Source organism: Meles meles, chromosome 8, assembly GCF_922984935.1.
Source record: "Meles meles chromosome 8, mMelMel3.1 paternal haplotype, whole genome shotgun sequence".
Classification (NCBI taxonomy): Eukaryota; Metazoa; Chordata; class Mammalia; order Carnivora; family Mustelidae; genus Meles; species Meles meles.
Genome location: NC_060073.1, coordinates 51,653,279 through 51,679,003, shown reverse-complemented (window position 1 = coordinate 51,679,003; position 25,725 = coordinate 51,653,279). Strand labels below are relative to the sequence as shown.

The window sequence follows — 25,725 nt, the reverse complement described above, 5'->3', positions numbered from 1 at the left end:
GCCTACCGCTCTGTCTACTTGCACTCTCTGTCAAATGAATAAATAAGATCTTGGGGAAAAAAAAAAGAATAGAAAAATAAAATACTGCATTCTCAGAACTAACTTAAATTCTGAAGATCAACTTAGAAATGAAAGGTCACCTAAAAGAGATAGAGAGGCTTTTGGCTAGAGAATACTTTTAGACTAAATTGATTAAAAAAAATGGGAATTTGATTATTATTTGTTGGCAACATCCACTCAAACACTATCCACAATAGAAATGGCTATTGTCGGGGCACCTGGGTGGCTCACTGGATTAAGCTGCTGCCTTTGGCTCAGGTCATGATCTCAAGGTCCTGGGATCGAGCCCCACATCGGGCTCTCTGCTCAGCAGGGAGCCTGCTTCCCCCTCTCTCTCTACCTGACTCTCTGCCTGCTTGTGATCTCTCGGTCAAATAGATAAAATCGTAAAAAAAAAAAAAAAAAAAAAAAAGAAATGGCTATTGTCACTGACTTCTAAGTTTTTGTCCCCACTAACAACACAATATCCAATCTCAGATGGAAACAATGGGCTATGTTAGTCTAAAAGGCACTAAATATTAGACATAAAATATTCCTTAGTTTGATTCCACAACCAAAATGCTTCAGATTTTGAAATGGCTTCCAACAAAGATCTGACAACAAAGAGAGAATGTATTGATTATACAGATGATGCATATTTTGTTCTATGTTAACTTTTATTTTACCACAGTAAATTAATAAACTAGCATGCTGGTTTTAATACATCAGTCTAATGAATGTGAATAATATAAGTCTGTGTCAAGAAAGGTGACATCTTCTCTTGTACTAAAAATCTAGATTTCTGCATCTGGTAACATTCAGATATTGGAGTTTTAATTAGAGCAACCCAAACAACAAATGCTTCCTTGTGAGGCCATTTTATAAAGCAAGCCAATCCTTTATTCTGGCGGTGATACTAATTCACCTGCATGTAGCAGAAAGTACTGCAGATAATGCAGATCGGCTTACTCAGTAACCTCCAAACTCTTTTATAGTTTCCTTCTTGCACTATAGAGCTTTGAAAGCAAAACAAACAAACAAATGCATAACAACAACAAAAAATTTTTCTGATTCCTTTCCAGGGGGGTGGGATCTACATGGACTCTGACTTCCACAAGGAACAAACCATGTGAGATTTAAAGCAAAAGTTACCAGTGTAAGATTAAACAGGCTGCACATGAGAGGTTAGATTTTTTAGGGCAACATGTAAAGGTTATATTGTCTAGTATGCAACATCTTAAGTGCCAAGTGGCCAAAGGCAGAAAAAGTTACTAAAACAGACCCAAGCTAGGGAATTCCTAGTACCCAAAATTGGTTCCCAGCTCACCCATAATCCATGAAATTACATAAACTGCCCAATACATTGTCATAAATCCTTTTATGCATAAATTAGAGAAAGTAGATTCAGCTGACTTAAACTAAGAGCCCCAACAAATACTCCGAGAAAACAGTATTTTTCATTTCTATGACTCTAGCCTATGAATTTCAGTCTTGTCCTATTGATACTCCCACCACTAATAATAATGACTTGACATTTAGTTGGGTACTTAAAAAATAATATCGAGCACTGTGATTGGTGATTTATAAACATTCTGATTATGCTCTATATTCTGTAAAAGATCTCTCAAGAACAGGACTGACAGGGAATAAACCAATTCATGAATATGCTATTCTTGGAAATACTCAGATTATGATCAGTATTTTAAAAGAAAACAATTAAATTTTACCTTCTTCCTCTCTTCTCCAACAGTAGAGTACCTCAGTCTTTCTAAAGTCACCCAAAGAACTTAAACTTATAGTTCTAACAACAACAACAAAAATGGCATTTAAAAAAAGATTCCTAAATGTTGTTCCTTTAGCTAGAAAAGTTGTACCTGAAGATTGATTTCTGCCTCATAGAAGGTTAGGCACGAGCAGTAATGTCGATCTGAGTCAATATCTGTCAGGACCACCACAAAAAATGTTGGCTGCTTCCTTTCTCTGGACAGCTGCCACCCGCCAGGCTGACAAAACTAAATGGGATAGAAAAAATTGTCACATTTTAAAGATATAATGAAAATTTATTACTTATAAATTTTTGTGAAATGTTAACTATCCCTCCATTGTAAAAAAAAAAATCCAGCTAATATGGTATGTTACCTAAGTCAATATATATATGTGTGTGTACAATAGCCAATATATATATCTACTTTATATATATTAAGTACATATTTACAACACAGAACACTTTCTCCAATGTACATAAACATTTTAAGAAAACAGTCTAGATTTTCCACAGATGCCACTCATTCTTAGACACAGATTGGCATATGTAGATACAAATCACCATAAATGAAAAACATCCCCCCCTTTAGAACAGATCGTGAAATGAGTTGAAGACAAAGTGCTAAGTATCTATCACTGATGGAAAGGAGAATTATTTAAAAATTGCTTCATTAATCTAAGTCTTCAACTCAATACAATGAAAAAGATATCTTGTTCATCAAAACAGACCATGTTATACACTATGTAATGTATATTAATGTATTTTAAGGAATAGAAAACACACAATGTATGCTCTTAGGGGAGCATGGGAACATGGCAGTGAACTGCTCCAAGATGCCCCAACAGAACTGGACTAGTAACAGAAAAGCAGTTGAAAAAGTCCCAAAATACTTGGAGGTTAAACAACACACTTCTAAATAATACATGGGTCAAAGACAAAATCTCAAAAGAAATTTGAAAAATATCTAAATGAAAATACAACTTACTAACATTTTTGGGATTCAGCAAAAGCAGCGCTTAAAGGAAAATTTATAGCACTGAATGCATATATCAGAAAAGAAGAAAGATCTAAAATCAATAATCTAAGCTTCTATCTTAGAAAGCTAGAAAAAGGAGAGTAAATTAAACCCAAAGTAAGCAGGTGAAGCAGAAATCAATAAAATTGAAAACAAAAAATCAACAGAGAAAATCAACAAAACATAGCTGGTTCTTGAAAAAGATCATTAAAATCAACAAGCCTCTAGCCAGTTAACTAAGAAAAAAAAAGATATGAATTATACAAAATATCAAGGTTCATATACAAAAGTTAACTGCCTTCCTATATATACCAACAAATGAACAAGTGTTGTTTGAAATTAAAAATACATTACCATTTACATTAGAACCTCCCCCAATTAAATAATTAGGTTAAAGTTGACAAAATATATATAAGATTTACATGAGAAAAACTATAAAACTTTAAAGAAAGTAATCAAAGGGGCGCCTGGGTGGCTCGGTGGTTTAGGCCTCTGCCTTCGGCTCGGGTCGTGATCTCGGGGTCCTGGGATCGAGCCCCGCGTCGGGCTCTCTGCTCTGCGGGGAGCCTGCTTCCTCCTCTCTCTCTGCCTGCCTCTCTGCCTACTTGTGACCTCTCTCTCTGTCAAATAAATAAATAAAATATTAAAAAAAAAAAAAAGAAAGTAATCAAAGAAGTACTATATAAAAAGAAAGATATTCCATGCTCATGGATAGGAAGACTCAATACTGTCAAGTATCAGTTCTTCCAAACTTGATTTATATAGTTCAATGCAATCTCAATCAATATCCCAGCAAGTTATTTTGTGGATAATGACAAACTGATTTTAAATTTTTAAATCTTTTAAAATCAGATTTTAAACTGATTTTTAAAGTTTACAGAGAGGTAAAAGATCCAGAACAGCAAACATAATACTGAAGAAGAATGTCAAAGAATAAAGTAATTATTTGACTTAAAGACTAATATTAAGCTAGAGTAATCAAGACAGTGTAGTATTGGTGAAAGAAGAGACATACAGATCAATCAAATAGAGCAGAGACCAGAAATAGTATACCCAAACATAGTCAACTTTGACAAAGAAGCAAAGGTAATGCAGTGGAAAAAAAGATAGTCTTTTCAAGAAATAACCTGAACATTCATATAGAAGAAAATGAATCCAGACACAGACAGACCTTGCAATCTTCATAAAAATTAGCTCAAAGTGGATCACACACCTAAATGTTAAAAGCATAAAACTCTAAAACTCCCAGAAGATAATATAGGAAAAAATTTAGATGACCTTTGGTTTTGGCAATAACCTTTTAGATAAAACACTAAATAATTAACCATAGAAGAAATAATTGATAAGCTAACTTCATTACAATTAAAATTTTTTGCTGTGTGAAAGATACCATTAACAAATGAGAAGACAGTCGGGGCACCTGGGTGGCTCAGTTGGTTAAATGTCTGCCTACAGCTCAGGTCATGATCTCAGGGTCCCGGGATTGAGCCCCATGCTGGGCTCTCTGCTCAGCAGGGAGTCTGTTTTTCCCTCTTACTCAACCTCTGTGCTCTCCCCCTCTCTCTAATGAATAAATAAAATATAAAAAAAAAAAAAAAAGGCAATCTTGGCTGAACAGCAGCCTGGAAATTAAAAAGAAAACAACCCAAGAAAAGACTGGGAAAAAGGTTTGCAAAAGACATACTAAATAATGTATACCCATCCAAAATATACAAAGAATTCTTAAAAGTCAACAATAAGAAAATAAATAACTCAATTAAAAAATAGGCAAAAGATCTGAACAGATACCTCACTAAAGAAGATACACAGGAGAAAAAAAAGCATATGATAGGACATTCAACATCCTATGTCATTACAGAATTATGAATTAAAATAACAATGAGTTACCATTACATATCTATTAGAATGGCCAAAATCCAAAATACTGACAATGCCAAACACTGACAAGGATGTAGAACAACAGGAATTCTAATGCATTGCTCATAGGAATGCAAAATGGCCAACCACTATGGAAGACAGTATGACAGTTTCTTACAAAACTAAGCATATTCTTAGTAGACAATCCAGAAGTTGTGCTCCTTGGTATTTACCCAAAAACATGTTCACAAAAAAAACTTGCACATGGATGTTTATAGCAGCTTTATTCATAACTGCCAAAACTTGGAAGCAACCAAGATGTCCTTCAGTAGATGAATGGATAAATAAATTGTGGCACATTCAAGACAATGGAATATTATTTAGTGCTAAAAAGAAGCCGTGTAAAGGCATGGAGGATCTTTATATGCATATTACTAAATGAAAGACCTCAATCCAAAAGGGCTATATACGTTATGATTCCAATTACATAACATTCTGAAAAATGCAAAACTACGGAGACAGCAAAATAAGATTAAAGATTATCTGAAATTGAGGATATTGCAGGGACATGAAAAGGCAGAAGACAGAGGATTTTCAGGGTATGGAACTTGTATAATACTTTATGCACAATAGAGTATAATACCATAATACTGTATAATACCACATACATAAAACTGTGTAATACTATAATGGTAGATATATGTTATTACACTTTTGTCAAAACCCATAGAATTGTATAACACCAAGATTGAATGCTAATGTACATTATGGACTTTGGGTGATAATGATGTCGATCAATGTAGGTTCATCAACTGTAATAAATGTACCACTGTAGTTGGGGAGATTGATAATGTGGGAGCCTGTGTGCTTTGAGAACAGGGAGTATATAGGAACTCTTACTTCTTTCTACTCCATTTTGCTATGAATCTAAAACTGCTTTTCCTAGTCTCCAGAAATATGAGGGGGAAAAAAAAAGTAAAGTCTATTTTCAAAAACCTGAAGAAAACAAGATACCTTGATTAGCAGTATTGTTCAAGAGATGGAACAAAAACAGAAATGAACTGACCAATACAGTAGCTCTCTGTGCCACACTACCGTCCGTCATTCTGCTCAATAACTGTGTTATCTTGAGCATTTTATTTAACCTCTCAGTGTCTCAGTTTCCTCATCTGTAAAAGGTAGTCTATGAGTACATACCTGCTAGTACTCTTGGGAAGTCTACATGAGTTAATACATGGAAAGTGCTGAGAATAGCCCCTGGGATATAATCTAGTGAGGTATAAACATTACTCCCTTGGATCCAACTTTAGTTTCTGTCATCATATCTATAATGTAACGTATAATCTAATTTTCTTTCTCCTTCTGTATCAGTTTCTTCCAAAACCTGCCCCTCTTTTCATTGCTTCATTGCCTCCTTGACTGAGTCTAATGAGAAATCGAAAGGGGAGATCTGGATAATTTCCTACATTTGGAGAGAGACATTAATCATGTTCAGAACTTCTCTACCAGTAGAAAAATTCTATCAGACCAATTTCTATAAGCAAATGTCATAGGAATAAAGAAATAGCATAAAAGGCTTAAAAATATCACTAATTAGCAAATAAATGAAAACATTTTTATATTTTTATTTTGAAATAACTATTTTTAAAAAGATTTTATTTATTTATTTGACAGGCAGAGATCACAAGTAGGCAGAGAGGCAGATAGAGAGGAGGAAGCAGGCTCCCCACTGAACAGAGAGCCTGATGCAGGGCTCGATCCCAGGAACCCGGGACCATGACGCGAGTTAAAGGCAGAGGCTTTAACCCACTGCGCCACCCAGGTGCCCCTATTTTGAAATAAATATTAACAAATATTTATTGAGTACCTGAGTATCAATTGTTCTGAGAACACTTCTCTGTAATTCCCAGTTATCTCCAGCACCCTCCAAATCCACCAAGTTCCTCTCCTGTGTTCCAACACCATTTTTGTACTTTTTTATTATAAAAAGTAATCTTAATAAAACAACCTTTTCTTATATATCTCCCTAGAACTTACTGTCTATTCTACTAATTTGGTACAGAAAAGTTGACCTGTCATTTTCTTTATGTGTATATTTCTCTTCAATACTTCAGCTATCCAAGTTCTTGTGGCCATCATAAGGATTTTTTATTCTAGAACAGAATAAAAGAATATTTTATTCTGATTCATTGAACAGAATCAAAGTGGGTACAGAGATTCAAAGGCATCCCAGTCATAAAAACTATTCTCATAATAATAATAAAAATTAGTAGTTTCTTTCACTTTGTTGACATTTACATTGATGGTGCTAATGTAATGGCAAGTGAAACCGCTGCTACCTTAACAGAAATGAAGGCAGCAATCCCCAAATTATACTTGTAGTCACTGTATTCTTCATAGCTGCACATCTGCAGTTTAAAAAAAAAGTCAGTTTCAGTTTAAAATGTCCTTGATGACGCAATAGTTTAATTTCATTATTACTCAACCTCTGACTATACAACTTTTTAAACATTCTGTGTTTCAAACAGTAAGTTGATATAAAGCACTTTTACTTCATATAGAAGTAGGATAATTGTTCAGAGAAATACTACTCTGTAATTGTTTAAGTTGCAAGCTGAACTAGCTGCATTTCTTTTTTTTCCTACCATTTTTTACTGGAAAGAATAAATGACAGACAAATATGCTTATATAGATTTATGGATATGGCAGACATTTTCTCAAAATAATGAAATGGGCCTGTCATTTTTAAGATAAGGATCTGAGATATGCATTACCAATGATAAATGAGCTTTGAAATACAATCATGAATCTCATAGCTTTTATATTTCTGATGAATGTGACTGTAACATTAACTAATGTAGTACTTAAAATATTATATGTTAATATCCGTCAATATAGGAAAGATCTGTATAACTCATTGATTCCATATTTGCAAAATGACCAACATATGATGTTATAAAATCATGGATGGATAAAAGACCCATTCAAGACGCTAAGTATACCAAGAGTTTTTTTTTTAAAGATTTTTATTTATTTATTTGACAGAGAGAGACACAGAGAGGAAACACAAGCACGGGAAGAGGGAGAGGGAGAAGCAGGCTTCCTGCCCAGCAGGGAGCCTCACATGGGACTACATCCCAGGACCCTGGGATCATGACCTGAGTCGAAGGCAGACCTCTAGTGAGTGAGCCACCCAGACATCCGAGATTTTAATGTAATACTATGAAAAGTTCATTGATGTGTTTACGGATGTCACACCGCATCTAATTTTTAAGAAATTACTACTTGTTGAGTTTTGATATATAATTCAAATAAGAGTTTCCATGATTATCTTAAAAAGCTATTAAAGTACTCCTCCCTTTTTTAATATATTTTTTTTAGTTATTTGACAGAGAGAAATCACAACTAGGCAGAGAGGCAGGCAGAGAGAGAGGAGGAAGCAGGCTCCCCGCTGAGCAGAGAGCCCAATGCAGGGCTGGATCCCAGGACTCTGGGACCATGACCTGAGCCGAAGGCAGAGGCTTTAACCCACTCAGCCACCCAGGTGCCCCAGTACTCCTCCTTTTTTCCAACTATGTATTTGTGAGACCTGGACTTTCTTAGTAAACTTTAATCAAAACACATATTGGAAGAGCTTGAATGCAGAAGCAGGTATGAGAATGCAGCTGCCTTTTAGTAAGTCAATATCAGTGATATTTAAAAAATATAAAACAATAGCACTCTTTTCCCTATTTTCTACTTTGGAAAGTATAGCTATTTCTTTATAAAAAATAAGTTATTTAATATGTAATGGCTTATCCTTATTTTAAATGAGTAATAAATCATTTTAAACTTTCTAATTATAATTTATAATAGATAAATGAATAGATAAATGACAAAAACAAAACTCTTTGGGGATACTCAGTAACTTGTAAGAGTTTATAGTGTGAGACCCAAATATGTGAGATCTGCTATTTTAGTGAAATAGGTATTAATATATAACTAATCTTGGCTTAAGCTACTTGAATTGCAGAAAGGTATAATCCTTGGTAGGACTACGGAGTTTTATCAGTTTACAAGAAAACCCAGAGGTGTTTTTCAAAACCTTCTTAATTCTTTCTCAGCAAACTTCTTTCCAGAAGTAGGTACACATCATTTTCTAAGATGAGTTTCACAAACAAGAAAGAAATGCCTGAGCTTGGGCTATAAAACATCATGATAGAGCCTGAGTCATGGATTCTACTTGTTCAACAAACATCTCTTCTGATACAAAGTGAATATGATCTGTGAATTAATAACAAATAATACCATTCTCTTAGAGGTCTGTAATTCATTATTAGCTGCTCATTGGGCTTGGGAAATGGCATTAAAAACTATTCACTACAGATCACAGGAGTCAAGATGACGGAAAAGTAGCAGGCTGAGACTACATCAGGTAGCAGGAGATCAGCTCAATAGCTTATCTAAACATTGCAAACACCTACAAATCCAACGGGAGATCGAAGAGAAGAAGAACAGCAATTCTAGAAACAGAAAATCAAACACTTTCTGAAAGGTAGGACTGGCGGAGAAGTGAATCCAAAACGACGGGAAGATAGACTGCAGGGGGAGGGGCCGGCTCCCGGCAAGCGGCGGAGCAACGGAGCACAAAATCAGGACTTTTAAAATCTGTTCCACAGGGGCGCCTGGGTGGCTCAGTGGGTTAAAGCCTCTGCCTTCGGCTCAGGTCATGATCCCAGGGTTCTGGGATCGAGCCCCGCATCAGGCTCTCTGCTCTGTGGACAGCCTGCTTCCTCCTCTCTCTCTCTGCCTGCCTCTCTGCCTACTTGTGATCTCTGTCTGTCAAATAAATAAATAAAATCTTAAAAAAAAAATAAAAAAAAAATAAAAAAAAAAAATAAAATCTGTTCCACAGAGGGACATTGCTCCAGAGGCTAAACCGGGGTGAAGTCCACGCGGGGTCAGCATGGTCCCAGGTCCCGCAGGGTCACAGAAGGATCGGGGGTGTCGGAGTGTTGCAGAGCTCACAGGTGTTAGAACGGAGAAGCCGGCTACAGAGACAGAGCCGAGGACTAAACTCTCAGCTCGGGGTTACCTCGAACTGGCCGCGGGCTGGGTGAGCTCGGAGCGTGGCTGGAGGCTGGGGATATGGGAGTGATTGTCCTCTGGGGGCACACTGAGGAGTGGGGCCCCGGGCTCTTGGCTCCACCGGGCCGGAGACTAGGAGGCCGCCATTTTCATTCCCGTCCTCCGGAACTCTACAGAAAGCATTCAGGGAACAGAAGCTCCACAAGGGAACCCGAGCGGATTACTTAGTCTGGCCCACGGTAAGGGCAGTGCAATTCCGCCTCGGACAAAGACACTTGAGAGTCACTGCAACAGGCCCCTCCCCCAGAAGATCAACAAAATATCCAGCCAGGACGAAGTTCATCTATCAAAGAAAACAGGTTCAATACCTAAGACAGCAGCGGAATTCCAGAGGAGGAGAAAGCAAAGCACGGAACTCATGGCTTTCTCCCCACGATTCTTTAGTCTTGCGGTTAATTCAGTTTTTTTTTTTCAATTTTTTTCTTTCTTTTTTCTTCTTCTGCTAAATTTTAAAAACTTTTACCCTTTTCTTTTTTAACATTTTTAACTAGTTTATCTAAAATATATATTTTTTCTTTCTTTTTTATATTTTTTCTTTGTTTTATTTTTTAAATTTATTTCTTTTTTTTCTGAACCCCTTTTTTATCCCCTTTCTCCCCTCCAACTATATAAACCAACTATATAAACCAATTAATAACAAATCAAATTTGGGGTCCCTTTTTTTTTTGGTTTTTTTGGTTACAGCGCATTTTTCTGGGGTCTTTGCCACCCTTTTAGTATTTTATTTGATCCTTCATATCCTCTCATCTGGACAAAATGACAAGGCAGAAAAATCGCCACAAACAAAAGAACAAGAGGCAGTACCGAAGGCTAGGGACCTAATCAACACAGACATTGGGACTATGTCAGATCAAGAGTTCAGAATGACGATTCTGAACGTTCTAGCCAGGCTCGAAAAAGGCATGGAAGGTATTAGAGAAACCCTCTCTGGAGATATTAAAGCCCTTTCTGGGGAAATTAAAGAACTAAAATCTAACCAAGTTGAAATAAAAAAAAGCTATTAATGAGGTGCAATCAAAAATGGAGGCTCTCACTGCTAGGATAAATGAGGCAGAAGAAAGAATTAGTGATATAGAAGACCAAATGACAGAGAATAAAGAAGCCAAGCAAAAGAGGGACAAACAGCTACTGGACCACGAGGGGAGAATTCGACAGATAAGTGACACCGTAAGACGAAACAACATTAGAATAATTGGGATTCCAGAAGAAGAAGAAAGAGAGAAGGGAGTAGAAGGTCTACTGGAGAGAATTATTGGAGAGAATTTTCCTAATATGGCAAAGGGAACAAGCATCAAAATCCAGGAGATGCAGAGAACCCCCCTCAAAGTCAACAAGAATAGGTCCACACCCCATCACCTAATAGTAAAATTGACAAGTCTTAGTGACAAAGAGAAAATCCTGAAAGCAACCCGGGAAAAGAAGTCTGTAACGTACAGTGGTAAAAATATTAGATTGACAGCAGACTTATCCACAGAGACCTGGCAGGCCAGAAAGAGCTGGCATGATATATTCAGAGCACTAAACGAGAAAAACATGCAGCCAAGAATACTCTATCCAGCTAGGCTATCATTGAAAATAGAAGGAGAGATAAAAAGCTTCCAGGACAAACAAAAACTGAAAGAATTTGCAAACACCAAACCAGCTCTACAGGAAATACTGAAAGGGGTCCTCTAAGCAAAGAGAGAGCCTAAAAATAGTAGCTTGGATGGGTACAGAGACAATATACAGTAACAGTCACCTTATAGGCTAATAATGGCACTAAAGTCATATCTCTCAATAGTTACCCTGAATGTTAATGGGCTAAATGCCCCAATCAAAAGACACAGGGTATCAGAATGGATAAAAGAACAAAACCCATCTATACAAACGTAGTGATCCGAAGGGGCACGTGTACCCGAGTGTTTATAGCAGCAATGTCTACAATAGCCAAACTATGGAAAGAACCTAGATGTCCATCAACAGATGAATGGATAAAGAAGATATGGTATATATACACAATGGAATACTATGCAGCCATCAAAAGAAATGAAATCTTGCCATTTGCGACGACGTGGATGGAACTAGAGGGTATCATGCTTAGTGAAATAAGTCAATCGGAGAAAGACAACTATCATATGATCTCCCTGATATGAGGACATGGAGATGCAACATGGGGGGTTAGGGGGATAGGAGAAGAATAAATGAAACAAAATGGGATTGGGAGGGAGACAAACCATAAATGACTCTTAATCTTACAAAACAAACTGGGGGTTGCTGGGGGGAGGTGGGGTTGGGAGAGGGGGAGGGGGTTATGGACATTGGGGAGGGTATGTGCTATGGTGAGTGCTGTGAAGTGTGTAAACCTGGTGATTCACAGACCTGTACCCCTGGAGATAAAAATACATTATATGTTTATAAAAAAACAAAAAGAAAGAAAGGATGAATACCCAACTTTTTTTTTTTTTTTTTTTTTTGACAGAGAGAGAGATCACAAGTAGGCAGAGAGACAGGCAGAGAGAGAGGAGGAAGCAGGCTCCCTGCGGAGCAGAGAGCCCAACGCGGGGCTCGATCCCAGGACCCTGAGATCATGACCCGAGCCGAAGGCAGCGGCCCAATCCACTGAGCCACCCAGGCGCCCCAATACCCAACTTTTGTAGCAACATGGGCAGGATTGGAAGTGATTATGCTGAGTGAAATAAGTGAAGCAGAGAGAGTCAAGTATCATATGGTTTCACTTATTTGTGGAGCATAACAAATGACATGGAGGACATTGGGAGATGGAGAGGAAAAGGAAGTTGAGGGAAATTGGAAGGGGAGGCGAACCATAAGAGACTATGGACTCTGAAAAACAACCTGAGGGTTTTGAAGGGGCGGGGTTGGGAGGTTGGGGGAACCAGGTGGTGGGTAATAGGGAGGGCACGTATTGCATGGAGCACTGGGTGTTGTGCCTGCCTCTCTGTCTACTTGTGATCTCTCTCTGTCAAATAAATAAATAAAATCTTTAAAAAAAAATTAAAAAAAAACTATTCACTACAGAATACTACATATTTTCACAAAACTTAAATGAAACTATAGGTTTCCAATGAGTATTAAGCTAAATCTCTTTATGTTATTTCTAATTTTATCAAATATACTGACTTCTCAATTCCATGGCACCCATCATAGAGCAGAGTTCACAAACAACTTTCATAACCCACCACTTAAATGAACAATCAAATATTTTGCTACTTAAACCAGAAAAAGCAACTCTTATTATGCCCACTTTCCTCAAATATTTTATATATACACAGAATAAAAATATTATAGAATAACCAAAAATGTCCACAGTATTATTGTGATGAATTTGAATGATCACGCAAAAGTGAATATTATAAAAGATTCTTTGAAGAAGAGTTGCCCTGAGTAATTCCAAGACCTGCATCCATATCTATAAATTTACAACTCACTGAGACATATTTTACTGTGAACTTTAATTTAAAAAAATCAAAGGAGATGCCTGGGTGGCTCAGTCATTAAGTGTCTGCCTTTGGCTCAGATCATGAATCTAGGATCCTGGGACTGAGCCTCCCATCAGGCTCCCTGCTCAGTGGGAAGCCATCTTCTCCCTCTTCCACTACCCCACCTTGTACTCCGTCTCTTGCTGTTTCTCTCTCTCTCTCTCTCTCTCTCTCTCTGACAAATAAATAAGTACAAATCTTCAAAAAAAAATTTTTTAAGTGTCTCTTTTTAAAAAAATGAAGCCTGTAGGAAGATTTATTCTTCTAACAGAAAATAATAAATATAAAACTTCCAAAAGGAGAATATGAAAGTTTGGGTAGTAAGATCTCCTTAGTTATTTAAATGGCCTCACTGTTTACATTATAAAGGGAATTCTGTTAAATTCTGGTAAGAAAAAAGTATTTAAAAATAAAACTTCTGGGAAATTCCAAGGATCACTTTTCAGATTCAATAAGTATTTCAAAACTAAGCTTAATGTGACCACAGTTAAGATAGTAATGGTGAGAGGCGCCTAGGTGGCTCAGTGGGTTAAAGCCTCCTGCCTTTGGCTCAGGTCATGATCCCAGGGTCTTGGGATAGAGCCCCACATCGGGCTCTCTGCTCAGCAGGGAGCCTGCCTCCCTCTCTCTCTCTCTGCCTGCCTCTCTGCCTACTTGTGATTTCTGTCAAATAAATAAATAAAATCTTTAAAAAAAAAAAAAGATAGTAATGGTGAGTCACGGCAGGCTTGTCAGATATATTTTACGAAATTTTGCACAAGATGCAGTCAAGATAGTCAAATAGGTACTGGTTATACATGAGATCTATTATATTACACATGAAATTACAGAAATAAAGGAATTATTTTACATTATGCATTTAAATAGGGGCACCTGGATGGCTCAGTCAGTTAAGCGTCAGACTCCTAATTTCAGCTCAGGTCATGATCTCAGGGCTGTTAGATGGAGCCCTGCTTTGGGCTCTAAGCTGGGCATGGAGCCTGCTTTTATGATTCTGTCTCTCCATCTCCCACTGTCCTCTCCCCCCCTAAAAAAAATTCCTTATATTTCATAGGAAATTTCAACTGAATTAAATATTCAAATGAAATGAATATGCAAATAGTCAGAAAATAAACAGCTCACACAATTTAGTTTACAAAAATGTGTTTTCAAAGGATTTCAAATTTCAAGAATTTTAAAGGATTTTCAAGGTTTCAATTTTTTTTTTTCAAGGTTTCAATTTTCAAAGGAAAACTGAAACTTCCTGTTAAAATGTCTATTTTCCAAATTCACTATATCATATGATATATTTCAAAAATGAAATTATATTTCATTTTATATTCATATATTTATATGAATATAACAAATTCATTATATTCATATATTTATATTCATTTTATGAATTTTAAAGGATTTTTAAGGTTTCAATTTTCCTTTTTTTTTTTTTAAGATTTTATTTATTCATTTGACAGAGAGAGAGATCACAAGTAGGCAGAGAGGCAGGCAGAGAGAGGGGGAAGCATGCTCCCTGCTGAGCAGAGAGCCTGACTCGGGGCTTGATCCCAAGACCCTGGGATCATGACCTGAGACGAACACAGAGGCTTTAACCCACTGAGCCACCCAGGTGCTCCAGTTAAAATGTCTACTTTCCAAATTTACTGTATCATACGATTAAGTAATAACAGAATTGGGGGTATCAAGAGATGATCCCACTTTTAATGAGAAGTATTCCTGGGGGCACCTGGGTGGCTCAGGCGTTAAGCATCTGCCATCAGCTCAGGTCCTGATCCCAGGGTCCTGGAATCGAGCCAGGCCTGCATCCAGCTCCCTGCTCAGCAGAAAGTCTGCTTCTCCCTCTCCCACTCCCCCTGCTTACATTTCCTCTCTTGCGGTGTCTCTGTCAAATAAATTTTAAAAATCTAAAAAAACAAAAGTATTCCTCATAGGATTTGGATTAAAATATAATAATGCTAACTGGTTCACACACTTCAAATCTTAACTGAAAGTGTGCTAAGGAAGTAATAAACAATGAGGGAGTGGACACTACAATTCTTGAACCTGAGCTCAAGTCACATTTCTGATAGGAATGTGAGAAAATGTTTAGACAGCTGGAAACAGAATAGTCACTAAAAGATAGTAAGCAAAATCATAAGCATTAAACAAACAGGATAAAATCAGGATTTTGCTCTCCCCAGTGTCTTTACCGACAAACAAGAAAAAAAAAATGCTATCACAGGTGCAAATCCTAAACTGTTTAGAATTGACTGTCATAACTGGCCATCATTTTGCCCTCCTTTATTAAGTCACTGAGGAAACACATCTATTTAGAGTGATATCATCAATGAAAATGACAATTAATATTGTTTTCACACATAAATGAGTGTACTTGCAACAGCTTATGTTTTTGACTATTCCCTTTCACCTGAGCCTCATCATTACACACAGACCATGTTCATAAAAATTTTACAACATATCTGGGAATAGTCAATATGGGGATTCCTTTTCGGGATGTTATCTTTGTTCAGCTCCAGTTTCCTTTAAGACTTTAGCATAATCTGGAAACAAATCATACCTCAAGGTTGCAAGGTCAGACAGGCATTGCTGGATTCCACACATTAATGCAAACTTTGCTTACTTGCTTATCTAATTGCCCAAATGTGTGAAGTAGACCATTTGGAAATAGCCCATCTACCTGCAAACAAAAGGTAAGTGCCAATAATTCCTCATATTTGTTAAACACTATACATAATTGTATCCCATAAGACTCATCTTATGAATGATGAAACCAAAGCTATTAAATGTTAAGGTCATATATAGCTAGAATGCAACAAAGGCAGGACTAGAGTTCAAGTCTCAGTACCTTTAGGAACTGTGTCTTCTCACTGCTGAATTATCTTTATAAACCACCTAATCGGTATTATTTTATGTTAATATAAATTCACAGTAGAAAAATGACGAAAACAATGAAAATGAACTAAGTTCTTTAATATGCAAACTTTTGCTAGCAACCATTTATCTCTGGATGTATTTTTTTTTAAATAAATTATGGGTCCTGTTTTTCTCTATCTTCTGGAACATGTACACACCATCATATAGATATACACTAGTACCATAACTTACCTAATCCACTACTATTGGTTGCTTAAGGTGGTGGCAATTTTTTCTTAATAACTAATGTTAAGATATGCATGGTATTATATAAATTTTTCCGGGCATGTTTTATTATTTTTTTAGGGAAGGAGAATAGGTTTTGTAAATCATAACCAAAATGGCACAAAAATGTTTAATTATCCTTGAATTCCTTTATAAAGGTTAAGCAACCCCAGAATTATTTTGTTGTACTGATTTCTTTTATAAAGAGGGTAGAAAAGAAGTGATAACAAAGAAATGTTATAATGAACTATATCCTGACCAAAGAAGAACTGTTTGAGAAATAAAGTAATAGAAACTTTGGGAAACTGACCTCTGCTATGAAGCCAACCCACGGAAGCATCAGGCATATATTCTATACTTTGGATGGATTGTATTTTGAGAGTTCAGAGAAAACACAGTAGTCGTAAGACTTCGGATGAGAAAGTAATTTAAGAGCTGGGAAACTCTCTAAATGTTTTGTTACCATGAAATAATGGGTATCACATATATGTGCCCAGTTTTACTGGGCAACTTTTGATGAAATATACTTTTAGAAAGACGATCCAAAGCAATTTGCTTCAAATGAAGCTTAATTTAAAATAGGTCACTTCTACTGCTTCAGTAAAAATTTACATTCAGGGGTGTTAGGGTGGCTCAGTGGGTTGGGGCCTCTGCCTTCGGCTTGGGTCATGATCTCAGGGTCCTGGGATCGAGCCCTGCATCAGGCTCTTTGCTTGGTGGGGAGCCTGCTTCCCCCTCTCTCTCTGCCTGCCTCTCTGCCTACTTGTGATCTCTCTCTGTGTAAATAAATAAAATCTTTAAAAAAAAAAAAAATTTACATTCAGATGTTTTATTACTACTACACAACATTACATTGTCCTTAACAGTGTAATAAAACTTTCAGTATGTATAAAATAACAGGATTGTCTGCTTGCAGAATCCAAACAAACTAATTTAACATTGCTAGAATTAAGAGTTTAGTTATAGGGCGCCTGGGTGGCTCAGTCGTTAAGCTTCTGCCTTCAGCTCAGGTCATGATCCCAGGGTCCTGGGATGGAGTCCTGCATTCCCGGCTCAGCGGGAAGCCTGCTTCTCCCTCTCCCACTCCCCTTGCTTGTGTTGTCTCTCTCTCTCTTTCTCTCTCTCTCTCTCTGTTAAATAAATAAATAAACTCTTAAAAAAAAAAGAGTTTAGTTATATAGGCAGACATAAGAACACATAATCAATAGTTTTCTTTTATACCAGCAATAAATAATTAGAAAAACAGAGCCTATTCATAATTATGAATTAATGTGTTATCAAAACCACAGGTTGAGCTAACCTAACCTCTCAAGTTTTAAATATTTTGGCAAATCATTCTCATAAAGAGCCCTACACAAGGCTTTAAATATAAAAATTTGGGGCGCCTGGGTGGCTCAGTGGGTTAAAGCCTCTGCCTTCGGCTCAGGTCATGATCTCAGGGTCCTGGGATCGAGCCCCGCATCGGGCTCTCTGCTCAGTGGGGAGCCTGCTTCCCTTCCTCTCTCTCTGCCTGCCTCTCTGCCTACTTGTGATCTCTGTCAAATAAATAAAATCTTTAAAAATAAATAAATAAATAAAAATAAAAATTTCAAGAAGCAAACTCCAAAGAGAAAAATGAACATTCAGAATAGATTCTTTCAAGTTCTGAAAAAATACAACCACATGGTTTACCAATTTAAAACAATTTTAAGATGAAAAGCACAAAAGAAATGTTATTAATGACTTCTGGTTAAGCAGCATAGCAGATGAAACAAATGTGTTTACTTCTATGACCTCCTGAAAACCCTCTAAAATTGTAATAAACAAATACAAACAGCAAAATAATTTGAAAGGAGATAACAGGTATAAGATGTTAACAAGAATTCAGAAGCTGGAAAACTGGTTTACACTACAAATTCCTGGAAAAAAATAATGAATGGGAGGTACTAGGTGAGTGTGAATGTCACCAAATATAGAGGCAAAACCAAAACAAACAAAAAAGGAACTCCATGACCTTAAAGACAATGTAAGGAGATGCAGAAAATTACAAACACAGGAGAACGAAAAAGGGATCAAAACATCTCATATATCAGAGAACATTTACAAAGCAAGAGGAATACAATAGAACTTTAAAATAAAGAAACTAGAACACCATCCCAGTTGGTGTCCAAAAGAGACAAACAAGTGGAAAAAGAGAGGGAAGGAAATTAGATCACTGCAGGAGTTCTAATTCTTAGGTAATAGGAAATTCAAAAAGAGTACATCCAAAGGAAAAATTTACACCCCCCCCTAAAAATACAACCCTCTCCCCACAAAAATGCCCAGAATCTTGGGAAAGGACTAAATTTCCATATGCCTAGCATAACTAAGTAATTTTTTAAAAAACCCATTAATCTTAGCAGATCATCACAAAGTTTCAATAAATGAAAGGCAAAGGAAAGATCCTAAAGGGAAACCAATAAGTAAAAGAGAAAAAAAAAACAAAAACGGGTTTGTGTATTTTACAATAGATCAAAGATCAAAATAGAAACCTATTATGTAATTAATCAAATTAATAGATATAACCAGAAAAGAAAATCAACTCCAGAATTTAAAACATAAGACATAATTCAAAATAACACCCATTCTTAAATAAATTATATAATGAGTTTCATTATCATTGATCTCATTTACTAGACACATTAGCTGAAGCAGTACACAGAAGAAAGAAATTAAAAAACAATGGAAGGTAAAATTATTATTTCCCAATGACATGACTGTATAACCTGGAAAAACGAAGAGGACCAACTAAAAAACTACTATGACAATAACAATACAACAAGGTAATTGAATATAAAATCAATAGAGAGAGAGGACTCTCATTCTGGAATAAGATTTACTAAGCAGACTGAAATACCTTAAAAAGTTGGACAAAATATATGAAATAATGGTTTGCGAGACTTTGAATATAAGGCAATGAAGGACAAAGATCCCTGAAAGGAGGAAACAACATGAGCCCTACTACTGGCCCTGTTCTATGTCTTGAGAGAGTTTATAGGCCATGGTGTAGGGAGGAGGAAATGAAAGTAGAGCTGAGAGGACTCTAGATGAGGCGACAGAGTAGAGACTCTTCAGAGATCAAACACCATAGAGGAGAGAGTCGCACAGAGAAAAGAGATGGGTGATCTGCAGAGTTACTCTTGAGAAGTCAGCAGGACAGTGATCAGTGCATGTGTGTAAAGAAATCACCTGAGGCTGGCAGGAGAGCCACCTGCAAAGTTTAGGAAAAACAGTGGTCATTGCTTAAGTGTGGCTGGGAGAAGTGCCCATTCCCATTATCCAGACTGGAAAAATTCATAATTCTCAAGAGCTTGGAGAGAGTACACAGAAAAGTCTTGCCCCAGTAGTGGAAATAATTAGTCCTAAACTGGATCTGCTCAGAACTCACATAACAAATCATAAAAGCAAGACCTAAAAAGATCAAACTGTTTATAAGTAACTTAACTGCATATCAGGAGCTCAAGAGGATCTAAAGGAACACAAAAAATATCTACCATCCAACAAGATAAAAGTCATGATGTCCCACATCCTATTAAACATTAAGAAGTATGCAAAGAGATAGGGAAACAAAACCCATAAGGAGGAGAATAAGCAAACAAAACTGACCTGGAACGGACAGAGATACTAGAATGAGCAGAAAAGACACAGAGTTATTGTAACTGATTCTCATATGTTAAAAAAGATAAATGGAGACATGGAAAATCTAAAAGAATCAAACTTCTAAAGAGGAAACTACAATTTTTGAGATAAAAACACACTGAGTAGGATTCATAACATATTAAATGTCACAGAAAGAAAGAACAGTAAACTTGATTTGACATTAATAAAAAAATCTTAAGTGAAATATAAAGAAACTCCTGGCTGGTTCAATTGGAAGAGCAAGCAACTCTTGATCTCAAGGTCATGAGTTTTAGCCCCATGTTGGGAATAGATAGAAGAAAGAAAGAAAGAAAGAAAGAAAGAAAGAAAGAAAGAAAGAAAGAAAGAAGAAAGAGAGAGAGGTAGGGAGGGAGAGAGGAGAGGGAGGAAGGGAGGAAGGAGAGGAAGGAGAAAAAAGAACCCTTCAAAATGAAATGAACATCAGTGAGCTCTGGGACAACAAGCAGCCTAACATACAAATAATAAAAATCACGGCAATGAAGAGGAGGAACAGAAACAATTCATTTGAATTAATAATATCAGGTAATAATACCAGATAAAACTATGGATCTATACAAAACAATGAAGACCTCCAGCAGTGGTAACTACATGGGTAAATAAATACAAAAGATTTTTTTGTATTATTTAAATCTCATATTAACAAAGTAACATGCAGCATGGGGTTTAAAGTATATATAAAATTAAAATGGAGGCATCGGGGTTCTTGGATGGCTCAGTGGGGATAAGCCTCTGCCTTCAGCTCAGGTCATGATCTCAGGGTCCTGGGATAGAGCCCTGCATTGTGCTCAATGCTCAGTGGAGAGCCTGCTTCCCCCTCTCTCTGCCTACCTCTCTACCAATTTGTGATCTCCCTCTCTGTCAATTAAATAAATAAAATCTTTTTTTAAAAAAATGGGGGCATCTAGCTGGCTCAGTTGGTGGAGCATGTGACTCTTGATCTTGGGATTGTAAATCTGAGCCCCACTTACAGATTAGAGATTACTTAAAAATAAAATCCCCACTTAGATATAGATATAGATATTACTTAAAAATAAAATATAAAATGTAATTGTATTTAAAATAAATGCAATTTAAATGTTTTAAAGTGTAAATTAAAGAAATGCAAAAATAAAAATTATCTTAAATGTCAAAAAAATCTTCAAAAAAATCAAAGATGATGTCAACAGCTGCACAAGTCAGGAAGGGAAAATGGAACAGTACAGTGGTACTATATGGTTCATGTACCACAGTAAAAATGACATAGTATCACTTGAAGGTAGAGTGTATTAAGTTAAATACACTGTAAGTTAAAGATGCATAAGCCCCAAAATGACAAAACAAAGAGTTAAAAATAATAATAATTCAACAAAATAAATAAAACAGAATAACCAAGAAAAATTATTAATTTAAAAGAAAGAAGAAAATAAAGGAGAGGAAACGACTAATGAAATGAATATAACACAAAAAGAAAAATACTCATGACTAAATATACTAATAATTACATTAAACGGCAGAGACAGTGTTCTTGGATAAAAAAGCAAGACTCAGGGCACCTGGATGGGCTCAGTCAGTTGGGTGTCCAACCCTTGATTTCAGCTTGGTCATAATCTCAGGGTCATGAGATCAAGCCCTATATTAGGCTCCATGTTCAGGGTACAGCCTGCTAGACAGTCTCTCCCTCTTCCTCTCTCTGCCCCGCTGCTCCTCCTCCCTACTCTCTCTCTTTCATTCTCATAAATGAATGAATGAATGAATGACTCAACTATGTGCTAACTCTAAAAAACACTTTAATTACAAAGTTCTAAAGAAGTTAAAAGAAAAAGGACTGAGAAAACATATCTAATGCTAACATTCATGAAAACAGGGCTGACATAGCTACATTAGTATCAATGTAGATTGCAGAGCAAAGAATATTAACACAAACAAAAATGGCATTTTATGACATATGGCCAATTAACCAAGGGGACATAAAATCTTAAATATCTGTGTTCCTAATAAATACCTTCAAAATACATAAATCTAACAGGACTGCAATCAGTCAATCAATAAAATGGATTTCTTCTACTTTAGTCAAAGATTTCAAAATCTCTCTCTTGATAATTGATAGAACAAGTGGACCAAAACACAACAAAACAAAAACTAAGGATGTGGATTTAAGTAACACTATCAACCAACCTGACCTAATTGATGTGTATACAAGCCTTCATGGGGTGCCTGGATGGGACCCATCCAGTGGGTTGAGCCTCTGCCTTCGGCTCAGGTCATGATCTCAGGGTCCTGGGATCGAGCCCCACATCGAGCTCTCTGCTCAGCGGGGAGCCTGCTTCCCCTGCTCTCTCTGCCTGCCTCTCTGCCTACTTGTGATCTCTCTCTCTCTGTCCAATAAATAAATAAAATCTTAAAAAAAAAAAAAAAGAACCCTTCATAAAACAACAGCAGATGGGGCGCCTGGGTGGCTCAGTGGATTAAGCCGCTGCCTTCGGCTCAGGTCATGATCTCAGGGTCCTGGGATCGAGCCCCACATCGGGCTCTCTGCTCCGCAGGGAGCCTGCTTCCTCCTCTCTCTCTGCCTGCCTGTCTGTCTCCTTGTGATCTCTCTCTGTGTCAAATAAATAAATAAAATCTTTAAAAAAAAAAAAAAAACAACAGCAGAATATACATTCTTTTCAAGCATTTGGAACATTTACCAAGATAGAGCATATTCTGGGCCATAAAACAACTTATAATAAATTCAAAAGGATTCAAATCATAAAAAGTATGTTCCTATACCACAAAGGAATTAAATTAGAAATCAAAAACAGGGGGCGCCTGGGTAGCTCAGTGGATTAAGCCACTGCCTTCGGCTCAAGTCGTGATCTCAGGTCGTGATCTCAGGGTCCTGGGATCGAGTCCCACGTCCGGCTCTCTGCTCAGCGGGGAGCCTGCTTCCCTCTCACTCTCTCTGCCTGCCTCTCTGCCTACTTGTGAGCTCTCTCTGTCAAACAAACAAACAAACAAACAAATAAATAAATAAATAAATAGACAGAAATCAAATACAGATCTTTGGAAATTCTACAATACTTGGAAACTAACTAACAATTCTCAACAACTCAAGGGTCAAAGAAGAAATCAAAAGGAAATTATAAGGTATGTGGAATAAATGAGAATGAAAAGACCACCTTTCAGAATTTGTAGGATGCTACTAAAGTAGGAGTTAAGGAGAAAGTTATAGCACTAAACACTTAGAAAGTAAGAAAGGTCTCAAAGATCCTAGCATCTATTTAAGAATTAGATAAAAAAAGAGAAAGTTTAATTCAAAGTAAACAATAAAGGAAATAACAGGGATCAAAACAAAAATCAATGATATAGAGAACAGAAACAATAGAAAAAGATAATGATCGAAAAGCTGGATAAACAAAATAAAACAAGATGAAACCAGAGAGGGAGACGAACCATAAAAGATTCTTGATCTTAGGAAACAAACAGGGTTACTAGAGGGGAGTGGGTAGGGGCATAGGGTGGCTAGGTGATGGACATTGGGGAGGGTATGTGTTGTGGTGAGCACTGGGTATTGTTTAAGACTGATAAACCATAGACCTGGACCCCTGAAATAAATAATATATCATATGTTAATTTTTAAAAAATAAAAATTAAAAAAACTTGATAAGCTTCTAGCCAGATTTATCAAAAAAGAGAAGACAGAAATTTCCACTATCAGGAATGAGATATCACATCATTAGAGACTACAGATATTAAAAGGATTATAAGAGAATATTATGAATAACTTTTTACAAATAAACTTGATAATGAGATGAAACAGACAAATTCTCTGAATAATGCAAACTACCTGAGCTCACTCATGAAGAAAAAGAATACCTAAATAACTCTATATTTATCAAAGAAATTGCAATTATAGTTAAAAACCTTGCGTGAAGAAAAACACAGTCCCAAATAACTTTACCAGTTAATTCTACTAAACACTTAGAGAATCAATAATAACAATTCTACACAAAAGTTTCCAAAAATTGAAAAGGACAAAATACTTCCCAACTTCATCCTATGAGGCTAGTATTTCCCTGATACCAAAACCTGGCAAAGATATTATACACACGAACACAGTTGCAGAAATTCTTTTATAAAATGTTTTTTAGCAAACTGAATCCAACAGTATAATAAGGGGCTAATAATACATCATGACCAAGAGGGATTTATCCCAGGAATACAGGGTGTGTTTACATTTGAAAAGCAACTGCTGTAATTCATCATTTAAAAACCTTTACATAAGAAAATATAACAAATTTAAAAAAGAAAAATGGTATTTTAATAGAAGCAGAAAAAGCATGTGACAAATTTCAGCATCATTTGTGTTAAAAATCATGAGTATGCTGGGAGTAAAAGTGAATTTCCTTAACATGATAAATCTATGCAAAATCTGTATCATACTTAATGCTGAAAAACTGAATGCTTTACTGCTAAGATCAAGAACAAGACAGATAGGTCTACAATCACGATTTCTACTCTACTTTGTACTACAGGTTCTAGCCTGAGCAATCAGGTAAAGTGAGAGGGGAAGAAATGGTAGGTGTATCACCCAGAAAAGAGATAAAATTGTCCCTATCACTAATACGACTGTTGAAGTAAAAAGACTAACGGAATCTACAAAAAATGTCTAGAACTAATACGTGAGTTTAGTAATAAGATTGTAGGATATGTGATCAACCTACAAAAATCAACTGCATTTCTACATACTGGTAGTGAAAAATCAAAAATAAAAATATCATTTACAATAGCATCAAGAATAAGAAATAGGGATAAATGTCAAAAGATATGAAAGACCTGTATACTTAACTACAAAATAATGGTGAAAAGCTAAAGAAGACCAAAATTAATAGAAAGATAAACTTTATTTAACTTTTGGTCCATTCAATATTATTAAGATGTCAGTTCTCCAAATTAATCTTTATGTGAATAAATCTATAAAGTCAATGCAATTGCAATCCAAATGCCAGCAGTTCATTTGGGGAGTTTTTGTTTGTTTTGCTTTGTTTTTGGTACAAATTATAAAACTGAATTCAAAATTCCAATGGAATCTCTATTCTGTTCCACTGTTCTGTCTTTTGTTATGCCAGTACCATACTATCTTGATGATTACAGCTTTGTAATAGAGTTTCAAGTCCAGAATTGTGATGCCACCATCTTTGGTTTTCTCTTTCAACATTCCTTTGGCTATTTGGGATCTTTTCTGCTTCCATACAAATTTTTGGATTATTTATTCCAGTTCTGTGAAAAAAGTTGATGGTATTTTGATAGGGATTGCACTGAATGTATAGATTGCTCTACATAGCATAAACATTTTAATAATATTTGTTCTTCCAATCCATGAGCATGGAACACTTTTCCATTTGTGTCTTCCTCAATTTCTTTCATGAATATTCGATAGTTTCCTGAGTACAGATCCTTTGCCTCTTTGGTCAGGTTTATTCCTAGGTATCTTGTGGCACAAAAAGAGAAACGCAGATCTACGGAACAGCACAGAGAACCGAGAAATGGACCCTCAGCTCTGTGGTCAACTAATCTTTGACAAAAGAAGAAAGAATATCCAATGGAAAAAAGGCAGTCTCTTCAACAAACAGTGTTGGGAAAATTGGACAGCCACATGCAGAAAGATGAAACTGGAC

General features: G+C 36.3%; 1 protein-coding gene across 3 annotated transcripts in view; it reads right to left on the bottom strand.

The window, feature by feature from the left end:
• The window catches only part of SBF2 (SET binding factor 2), a 503,560-nt gene that overhangs the window by 286,499 nt on the left and 191,336 nt on the right, over window positions 1-25,725 (bottom strand). For all 3 annotated transcript variants that reach the window (XM_046014550.1, XM_046014552.1, XM_046014551.1), the window contains exon 3: window positions 1,914-2,051. In XM_046014550.1, coding sequence (XP_045870506.1) covers window positions 1,914-2,051 — 138 coding nt within the window. The remainder of the gene's footprint in view (window positions 1-1,913; window positions 2,052-25,725) is intronic.